Raw genomic sequence first — 10236 nt, 5'->3', positions numbered from 1 at the left:
TATATGCAAGTAGTAGCAGTTTATAACCATGTTGCCTAAAAATGAAAATAGTAATAGGAAAGTAAGGGATCTTTCAAAAATTCCATGGAACATGTGTTATTGTTTCAACAGGTCACTGGGTACCATGAAACAACTGGCGAATCGTGTGACACGCTTGCGGCGAGGAATGGATTATAAATTATTGGGTTTTTCTTTTCTGGGTTCAATCACAACATTTTTCTTATCATCATCATCATCATCTGAGGATGTTTTCTGTTTACATGTTCATTATGGTGTTCTTTGTGTGGGTAGGGAATGGAAGTGGGCACAAGGCTGATTGTCCATTCTGGTTTGACTGTGGAAACCATGGGAAGTTTGGTTACCCTTTCACCACGGTACAACGCCAAGACTGTGGCATATGGCCAATCCATGGTTGTGATGATCAGAATCCAAATTCAGGGCAAGGTGTGAAGTTAAAGATTGGACCAAGATGGATTAGGGTTAGAAATTTTGAGATGCAAATGTTTAGTACTATTGTCTACTTCATTGAAGATCATCTCAAGAATCTCCTGCAATCCGATAGTTGTGAGACATTCAGCCACAATATTTCACTCCCTCCTAGCTCTCCCTTAGGTTACTTTACTATCAACAACAACATAACCCTTTACAAGTGTAACCGCACCCTCCAAGTTAAGACCCCCAAAACATTCCTCAGAAATACAAGCTGTGACTATGACATCTTCATGGGGCCTCCACACTCTGATGATGTCTCTCACAACTCTCTAGCTTCCTGTTCAATGCTCCAGCTTCCCGCCAATGGCTATGCAATCTCTGCAAATCCGTTTGCATTCTTAACTGCTGACATTCCCTTGCTGTTCCATCCATCAGATGAGTGCATCCGGTGTTTGCATGCCAGAAGCCAATGCCACCTCGACAACCAACGAAAACTTCATTGCGCCCCAAGGTATTAAATCTGTCCCAACCATCAAATTATTTTAACATGCCCTAATTATATTAGGTTGTTCATTTTTAGGCTTCTCATAATTCGCGTCAAATAGTTTCTCAAAATAACTGCTTTCATCCCCTCGGATTATGCAGGAAGAACAAAAGTCCAGCTTGGAAGCTAGGATTAATATTAGGTGATGTACATGATCTAATATTCCACGCTGCATCTTGCATGGCATAAAGTGTCACTGTTTTTTTAATTTTATATTTAATCCTCTTTGTTCACCAATTTTGTTGCTGAAAAACAATGTATTATATTTGAAGGAATTAGCTTCCAATTATGCATGTAAACTTAATAATTGGAAATACGGAACAATTTTGCAGGTATAGGTGCTGGACTATGCACTGCAGTAACATTGGTGTTGATCCTCACATTACGGCGCTGCAAATGGAAATACGGTGGTGCACTATTCCGAATCCGATCAAGAAACACTGGTTCTGATCCTCACGAGAATCCCGACATGATGACAGATAGGATCTTCTTTGGAGTGCCCGTCTTCTCTTATAAGGAGCTTCAAGAATCAACTAACAATTTTGACCGCACCAGAAAGCTAGGGGAGGGAGGATTTGGAAGCGTTTACTATGGTGGGTACCGTATAAAAATTAATATATAAAACTTGATTCACCTGTTAAATTAAAACGTAAAAATTAAAATGCAGGTAAACTCGAAGATGGAAGGGAAGTTGCAGTGAAATTCTTGTTCGAGCACAACTACAGGAGAGTGCAACAATTTCTGAACGAAATTGAGATACTCACTCAGTTGCGACACAGGAACCTCGTCTCCCTCTACGGTTGCACTTCGCGTCACAGCCGTGAGTTACTGCTAGTGTACGAATACGTCCCAAACGGCACTCTTGCTTACCATCTCAACGGAAGGGACAAGTTGCTGACGTGGCCGATTCGGATGCAAATTGCGGTGGAGACCGCCACTGCGTTGGCTTATCTCCACGCTTCCGACATCATTCACCGTGACGTGAAAAGCAGCAACATTCTACTCGACACAAATTTTATGGTTAAGGTGGCCGATTTTGGTCTTTCGAGGTTGCTTCCGAGCGATGCAAGCCACGTGTCAACCGCTCCGCAGGGGACTCCGGGGTACCTTGACCCTGGGTATTTCCAGAACTACCAGCTGACGGACAAGAGTGATGTGTTTAGCTTTGGGGTTGTGGTTGTTGAGCTGATATCGTCGTTGCCTGCGGTTGATCCCGGCCGGAAAAATGATGAGATAAACTTGGCGAGTGTTGCCATAAAGAAGATTCAAAATGGGAAACTCAGTGAGCTGGTGTGCCAATCGCTTGGTTTTGAGTCGGACGAAGAAGTGAAAAGGATGGTGAGTTCAGTGGCGGAATTGGCCTTCCTGTGCGTGCAAGGAGACAGGCAATTAAGACCTTCCATGGATGAAGTATTGGAAGCACTGCAGAAAATTCAAACTGGGATCGGTGAGTGTGAAGATGTAGGAAAAAGGGAAATGCTGGTGCTGGGATCTCGCAGACTCAATCAATGAATTTTATTTTTCCGATAAGAAGCCACTGTCAGTTAAACTATCTTCACCGGGAAAGCCTTGCCTAAGCCACTTTCTTTATTGTTTGGAAACAGATGATTTTATTAAAATGCTCATACTTTTTAGGCTCCAACATTAAAAAAGTTTACTTATCACACTAAAAAAAAATTAATTTTAAGAGGAATTTTGGGAAAGGTTATAAATAAAATTATTGTTTGAATATTTAAATATGTAATTTCAAAAGCTAGAAAAAATCATGATAAGAAAAAACTTCATGCAACTAAGATTTACAAATATAGAAAATAAAGAATTAGTGGTTTCAGCACTTTGATGACTTGTTGAGCCGAATCTAAATATATAAAAGGAAAATATTACACTAAAAGTAAAGAGAAACAAGAGAAAATATCATTAAACAAAAATTAGTTTTAAAGATAAAAATAATTAATTATTATATTGATTAAATTAAATATTATTTTAATTTTTTTTAAAAATTATTAATATTTAAATTAGTTTATATTATTGATAAATAATTTTTAAATTGATATCTAGTTCTGAAATTTTAACTACTAATTTTAAAATATAAATAATTAGTAGTTAAAACATTGGTATTTAATTAAATATTAATTATCAATAATAAAAATTAATTTAGATACTAATAATTTTTTTTTAAATTAATATTTAATTTAATTAATATAATAATTAATTATTAATTTTTAAATTAGTTTTTATTTAATACTTTTTTAATAATAAATCAGGAAGTTAGAGCATAATCTCAAATTTTATTCTTTTATTTATGTGCTTTTGTTTGTAAATGGGAATTGCTTTCATTCAATATCATGATGAGTGACCAATCTTCCATTGTAATGGGATTGAATATAATGTACCAAAATTAATTAATTATTTCTATATATATATATATATATATATTCTTCTATTATTCATTTTAATGACTTGTTGTGGTGAATATCGAAATAAAAGAAAAATATTATGATAAAAAACAGAGTACTCGGAGGAATTACAAAAAAATACATAAAGAAAGCAAAGGAGGAAGTTAGGAATCATATGAAACATAATCTCAAGTGTACTAGAACGTATTTAAGTCTAATTATAATCGTAAGGTCGAACTCTAAGTAAAGATGAAACATTAAAGCTACCTTTATTTTATTTTGACTTACAGACTTTTAACTTTGATAAATTTTTTTCTTTGTAATAATTGAAATCATAATCTAAATAAATCATATTTAAAAGTCAACCGACCACTTGCATTTTAGTCTCTGACAGCTTTGTTATATGAATAACTTTTTCTTTTGGTTCTTCCGTGGTTGATTTTTGACGTAAGTTTTTCAAACTTAAATTTCAGCGAAGCCGAAAATGCTGACCCAACGGTTTTATTCTTTGACAAATACCGACAATAAGTTTTTGACGTGTTGAAGATTTCGGTTAAGGAAACGAAAATTATTTATTCGAAAATAAAAGTGAAAAAATTGGATTATTTATTCAAGTGTATTTATTAAATAAACATGTATTACTTTTGAGTAGTTTTTATCATTTTATCAGTTTCAAAAATCTTGAGTGTTTGTTTTGTTTGACCTAAGTGATGACAGATCTACGACTCAATGCATTTAGTGCATCTGTACCAACTAGTTACGCGAAAGTTTGATTCAGAGTTTAACACCGTGGCGTGTATAGTGTCAGAAAGCGATCTTTGCAAAGTCAAGTTCCAAGAAAACAAAGTGTTAAACACTTCAACCTGGTCAAGAGTGTATCTATCAGCAACTCAATTCGTGAGTATTGATGTAATTAGTTATAAGAATTTATCACATTTTTATGGTATGGTTTTTAGATTTTACATACTTTATTATTAAATCCACATACTGAGACGCTAACACGGAGATTAAAAGTCAGAACCAAATTACCTCAATTCTTGGTGCTTGTTTAGTATCACGTTATTCATATATATTGACATTGATATTCGCAGTCAACTGGCGTATGAGTTGGTTTATGCAGGGCGAAGAAGTGAAGAACAAATAGTGAGAGACACAATAGTGGAGATATATATAGGCATTCCATGGTTGTAGTGCTTCTATTCTATCATATGAAAATGTACCTTGTTTATGTAATCCTTTTGTTTTGGCAACTGACAGAAGCAAATGGGCACAGTTCTGGTTGTCCAGACTCATTTGATTGTGGAAGTTTGGGGACAATTTCCTTTCCCTTCACCACCTCTGAACACCAGAATTGTGGCGTTTTGGCAATCCATGGCTGTAATAATAGTAACCAAACAGCACCAAAGCATGTGCAGTTGAGAAGTGGTGGAAAAATTTTACAAGTTACAAATATTGGTGGTTGGAGGGGCTCTGAAATTTCCATTATAGATGATGATTTCGACAAGCTTCTAAGAAATTCAAGTTGTGATGCCTTGAGCTATAATATCAGCGTCCCTCCCTCCTCCCCTTTCGGTGTTTTTTATCTGAAAAACAACATAACCGCCTTCAATTGCAGCCGCCTTAAAGACCTCAGCCATTCAAATGATTTCATCAACTACACTGCATGTCCTTCCTTTGATTTTTACTTTGCCCCTTCCTCCTCTGCCCACGACCACCTAGGCTCTTTAAACTCCTCATGTTCAAAGGTTGAACTTTCCGTCAGAAAAGATTCTGAGTTCTTCAAAGACCCATTTGGATTTTTAACTTCTCAAATCACCTATCAGTTCCAGTTTTCAAATGCCTGTCAGCAGTGTCCTGGAGGAAAGGACAATTGCCGACCAGACAGGAACGGGAAGTTACATTGCGTGGTGAGGTAATACTAATATCTCAACAAAACTTCTAAGTTAATGTTTACATATATAACCAGATTTCTATTGTGCTCACACTTTTTTATTTCCCAACTGCTAAAAACCAATTTAACTCTGCATGTTTTTCCACATCAACACAACAGTTTAAATTTAGGTAATTAATTTCTACTTGATTACTTCTATATTTAAACCATAGAAATTTGTTTTACCATCCAGACATCCACATTTAACCAGGCTCACTTCACTTCTTTATCATCTAAACTGAACAACTGCTGCTTTTAAATTATGCAGGAAAAGTAGAGTTTTGACTTGGAAGCTTCCTTTGATGCTAGGTAACTTACACATCTTCACATTCCCGCTTCCAAATTTTAGTCTTCACTCCCAAATTTACAATAAAACATGTTTTTTCAGTCATTCAAAAACAAATCGACACAAATTTAACATAACATCTACAGGGAAGTCATTTTGATTTCATCATCAGTAAGTTTCTTTAAATTATTTAGAAAAAAATTAATCAATACCTTAAATTAAATGGCTCAATTCCCTATCTAGCACCATTTACATCTTTATTTCCCTATCTAGCACCCTTTTGTTTTTATTTCCCTATCTAGCACTCTTTTATTTTTTATTTCCCTATCTAGCACTATTTTAAAAATAAATAAATAAATAATAAATTATTATTTTTTTAATAATTTTAATTTTGAATGCATTAAAAAATAAATATTTTTAATGTTTAAAATAATTAGAAATATAATTAATGAATAAATAAATGAGTTTTTACAAAAAAAAAGTAATAAATTAAAAATGTTTAGTTTAAAATTATTTTTTTTAAAAATGAAGAAAATAAAAAATTAAACTCTACAACAACATAAAAGTTGAATCTATAAACATAAATTAGTATTTATTTTTATTATTATTGTTGATGTAATCATATTAATTTCAAGTAAAAAAATACAGGACATATTTATAAAAAAAAAAACAAAGTCAATTAGTATTAATTAATAGTGGACACATAAATAATATTGAAGTGTTTACCTAAATGCAAAATTCTAAAAAAAACTAATACAAATGTTACACTTAATGCTTAAAAATGAGATAAAAAAATAAGTATAGTAAATAAAAACAGCAACAATAAAATAAAAACAAAAAATAGATATAAATAAAGAATGACAGAAAAAAAAACAACTAAAAACATAAAAGATATAAAATAAAGGCAAAACAAAATAAGATAAAGATAAAAGATATAAAAAAAATTCAAACAAGATAAAGATAAGAGATATAAGGCGATATTAAATAAGTATATGTTGATCATAAAAAAAAAATAAATAAAAGATGATCATTCATTTGATATTTTCTTCAGTGGTACATTAAATAGTTTGTGCAAAATGAAACATAATTAATGACGAGAATTGCACAATCCAGTAATTTTTTTTATAATTTTAATTTTGAATGCATTAAAAAAAAATATTTTTAGTATTTAAAATAGTTAGAAATATAATTAATGAATAAAAACATAAATAGAAATAAATAAAGAATGGCAGAAAAAATAATAATAACTAGAAACATATTAAATTAATGATCATCTCTCATTTATTTTCCTTTTTATGATCAACATATACTTATTTAGTATTGTCTTATATCTATTATATTTATTTTGTTTTGATTTATTTGATTTTTTTTATATCTTTTATCTTTATCTTATTTTGTTTTTCCTTTATTTTATACCTTTTATGTTTTTAGTTATTATTATTTTTTCTGCAATCTTTATTTATTTATTTATGGTTTTTGTTTTTATTTTATTGTTGTTGTTTTTATTTTCTAGACTTATTTATTTTTGCATTTTTTTCTTCTCATTTTTAAGCATTAAGTGTAACATTTGTATTAGTTTTTTTTAGAATTTTGCATTTAGGTAAACACTTCAATATTATTTATGTGTCCACTATTAATTAATACTAATTGACTTTGGTTTTTTTTATAAATATGTCCTGTATTTTTTACTTGAAATTAACATGATTACATCATCAATAATAATAAAAATAAATACTAATGTATGTTTATAGATTCAACTTTTATGTTGTTGTAGAGTTTAATTTTTTATTTTCTTCATTTTAAAAAAAATAATTTTAAACTAAACATTTTTAATTTATTACTTTTTTGTTTTTATTTTGTAAAAACTCATTTATTTATTCATTAATTATATTTCTAATTATTTTAAACATTAAAAATATTTATTTTTTAATGCATTCAGTGTAGTATTAAGTGTAGCATTTGCATTAGCTTTTTTTTAGAATTTTGCATTTAGGGTAGATACTTCAATATTATTTATGTGTTCACTATTCATTAATACTAATTGACTTTGGTTTTTTAATAATTATGTCCTGTATTTTTTACTTGAAATTAACATGATTATATCATTAATAATAATAAAAATAAATACTAATTTATGTTTATAGATTCAACTTTTATGTTGTTGTATAGTTTAATTTTTTATTTTCTTCATTTAAAAAAAAAAAATTTAAACTAAACATTTTTAATTTATTACTTTTTTATTTTTATTTTGTAAAAATTCATTTATTTATTCATTAATTATATTTCTAATTATTTTAAACATTAAAAATATTTATTTTTTAATGCATTCAAAAATTAAAATTATTAAAAAAATAATAATTTATTATTTATTTATTTATTTTAAAATGGTGCTAGATAGGGAAATAAAAAATAAAAGAGTGCTAGATATGGAAATAAAAACAAAAGGGTGCTAGATAGGGAAATAAAAACAAAAAGGTGCTAGATAGGGAAATAAAGATGTAAATGGTGCAGGGAATTGAGCCTAAATTAAATAGTTAAAAGTATTTTTTTTTTAAATATATTATTGGTACACCTGTCATATCTTGTATGCAGATTTAATAAAGAAATTAATATATATACATTAATCATCATGAATCCTTTTAAATCATGAAGTAATTTTTTATCTCCCTTCTCCTCTTTGGTTCATTCATTAACTGGCGTTGAATTTTAGTCTCTGTTAATTATGAAACTAAATAAAAGTGGCAATCTTTGAAGGAATCGGTTTGGGACCATGGGTCATATTTGCGTTGTTCCTCACGCTACGCTACTGCAAAAAGAAGTATGTTGAATCGAGAAACACTCGTGCTGATTCCTTCCAAAATCCAGACACGGAGAGTGACAGGATCTTCTTTGGGGTACCCGTCTTCTCTTATAAGGAACTTCAAGATGCAACCAACAATTTTGACCCCACTAGAAAGCTCGGAGATGGAGGCTTTGGCATTGTTTACTACGGTCAGCATATAACACACTACATACCTCATTTGCATTGCACAGATACAATCACTTTTCGGTCTTATTAATTCGCTTAAGCATTTATCTCTGAAAAACCAGGGACTCTGAGAGATGGAAGGGAAGTTGCAATCAAACATTTATTTGAGCACAACTACAAGAGAGTGGAACAGTTTATGAATGAAATTGAGATCCTTACTCGCTTGCGCCACAGAAATCTTGTGTCCCTTTATGGCTGCACTTCACGTCATGACCACGAGCTATTGCTTGTGTATGAATACATTCCAAATGGCACAGTTGCCAGCCATCTCCATGGTGAATTAGCAAGAGTTGGTTTGCTGACATGGCCTATTCGAATGCAAATTGCCGTAGACACTGCTACTGCATTGTCCTATCTCCATGCTTCTAACATCATTCACCGTGATGTGAAAACCAATAACGTTCTGCTTGACATTAATTTTTCCGTTAAGGTAGCAGATTTTGGGCTTTCAAGATTGCTCCCCAATGATGTAAGCCACGTTTCCACAGCTCCACAAGGGTCTCCGGGGTATCTTGATCCTGAATATTTTCAATGCTATAGGCTCACTGATAAGAGTGATGTGTACAGCTTTGGGGTTGTGCTGATGGAGCTAATATCATCCATGCCAGCAGTTGATGCAGCCAGGGAAAGGGATGAAGTTAACTTAGCAAATCTTTGCATGAAAAAGATTCAAAAAGGAAAGCTTGGTGAGCTTGTAGACCCCTCCTTTGGGTTTGAGTCAGACCAAGTGGTTAAAAGGATGGTGACTTCAGTGGCAGAATTGGCCTTTCGGTGTGTGCAAGGAGACAATGAATTAAGGCCTTCTATGGACCAAGTTCTGGAAGCCCTCAAGAAAATCCAAAGTGGGAATTATGAGTATGAGAATCTAGAGAAAGGAGATGATGGTGGTAATGTTATTCCTTCTACATCCCAAGAAGAAGTGCAACCACCACCATCGGCGTCACGGAATTCGAGTCAAATTGGAATTTTAATGAATAATAAGCTATCTTCGCAAAAGTCCTTCTCTGAGAAATGGGAAAGTGAATCCACCACGCCCAATGTCAGTGGTTAACCACTTTTTGTCTAATAATAACAACAGTTTTTCACGTTTTGGTAAAAATTAAGAATATATAGCCGAACCTTTTTTGTACTCTCGATGCTCCTAATTCCATTACACTAATGATTGGTTCAGATTTTCAAAGAGACAAGGACTGTGGAAAAAAAGGTAAGGGAGCCCAAAAAGAAAAATGGAAGGGAGAAGAAAATTTCTGTGAGCTGCTACGTCACATAATTCGTTATTTATCAGTCAAATCAATGTAACATAACGCATGGATAACGTTGTACTAGTACATTTTGTTCTTTGTTTTTGTGGAGGATAAATACATTTGTTCTTAAAAAATTGATTTTATTGAAAACCAAAAAAGCGAGATGGGAAAATGGTTGGGCCTACGTGGTGATTCCATTTCCATGGTCTTGGCATCAGTCATAGTGCTCTTTAGTCCAAAGTATCAAAGGAAGAATTAAAGAGAAGTAATGAATGTGTATGGAAGAAAAGACGCAACCATTCCCAAAATAGATCCCATGCTTGTTAAGACCAATCAATCGCCTTTGTCCCCTCACAATTATCAATATTCAAATTCA

The 10236-nt window shown here is 31.9% G+C and overlaps 2 protein-coding genes across 2 annotated transcripts; both read left to right on the top strand.

Annotated features, from left to right (window-relative positions):
• Positions 1-210: 210 nt before the first annotated feature.
• Positions 211-2679, top strand: LOC137827665 (LEAF RUST 10 DISEASE-RESISTANCE LOCUS RECEPTOR-LIKE PROTEIN KINASE-like 1.1). The gene is made up of 4 exons (XM_068633895.1): positions 211-943; positions 1078-1118; positions 1309-1569; positions 1644-2679. The coding sequence occupies exons 1-4, from the start codon at positions 246-248 to the stop codon at positions 2486-2488; spliced, it is 1845 nt and encodes a 614-aa protein (XP_068489996.1). The 5' UTR covers positions 211-245; the 3' UTR covers positions 2489-2679.
• A 1732-nt stretch (positions 2680-4411) lies between these two features.
• Positions 4412-9719, top strand: LOC137827660 (LEAF RUST 10 DISEASE-RESISTANCE LOCUS RECEPTOR-LIKE PROTEIN KINASE-like 1.1). Its single transcript, XM_068633888.1, has 4 exons — positions 4412-5284; positions 5571-5611; positions 8343-8579; positions 8679-9719. Exons 1-4 carry the CDS (start codon positions 4554-4556, stop codon positions 9665-9667), a joined length of 1998 nt encoding a protein of 665 aa, XP_068489989.1. The 5' UTR covers positions 4412-4553; the 3' UTR covers positions 9668-9719.
• Positions 9720-10236: the final 517 nt, after the last annotated feature.

Source organism: Phaseolus vulgaris, chromosome 7, assembly GCF_000499845.2.
Source record: "Phaseolus vulgaris cultivar G19833 chromosome 7, P. vulgaris v2.0, whole genome shotgun sequence".
In the NCBI taxonomy this organism is placed as follows: domain Eukaryota; kingdom Viridiplantae; phylum Streptophyta; class Magnoliopsida; order Fabales; family Fabaceae; genus Phaseolus; species Phaseolus vulgaris.
This window is presented reverse-complemented; position numbering and strand designations above follow the sequence as displayed.

What these genes read in the sequence shown, in the direction of transcription:
- LOC137827665 (XM_068633895.1), top strand. Translation starts at nt 246, where the DNA reads ATGTTTTCTGTTTACATGTTCATTATGGTGTTCTTTGTGTGGGTAGGG. An exon ending in AAACTTCATTGCGCCCCAAG is followed by an intron (nt 944 to 1,077) that starts GTATTAAATCTG and finishes CGGATTATGCAG; the next exon opens with GAAGAACAAAAGTCCAGCTT. An exon ending in GAAGCTAGGATTAATATTAG is followed by an intron (nt 1,119 to 1,308) that starts GTGATGTACATG and finishes ACAATTTTGCAG; the next exon opens with GTATAGGTGCTGGACTATGC.
- LOC137827660 (XM_068633888.1), top strand. Translation starts at nt 4,554, where the DNA reads ATGGTTGTAGTGCTTCTATTCTATCATATGAAAATGTACCTTGTTTAT. An exon ending in GAAGCTTCCTTTGATGCTAG is followed by an intron (nt 5,612 to 8,342) that starts GTAACTTACACA and finishes CAATCTTTGAAG; the next exon opens with GAATCGGTTTGGGACCATGG. An exon ending in CTTTGGCATTGTTTACTACG is followed by an intron (nt 8,580 to 8,678) that starts GTCAGCATATAA and finishes CTGAAAAACCAG; the next exon opens with GGACTCTGAGAGATGGAAGG.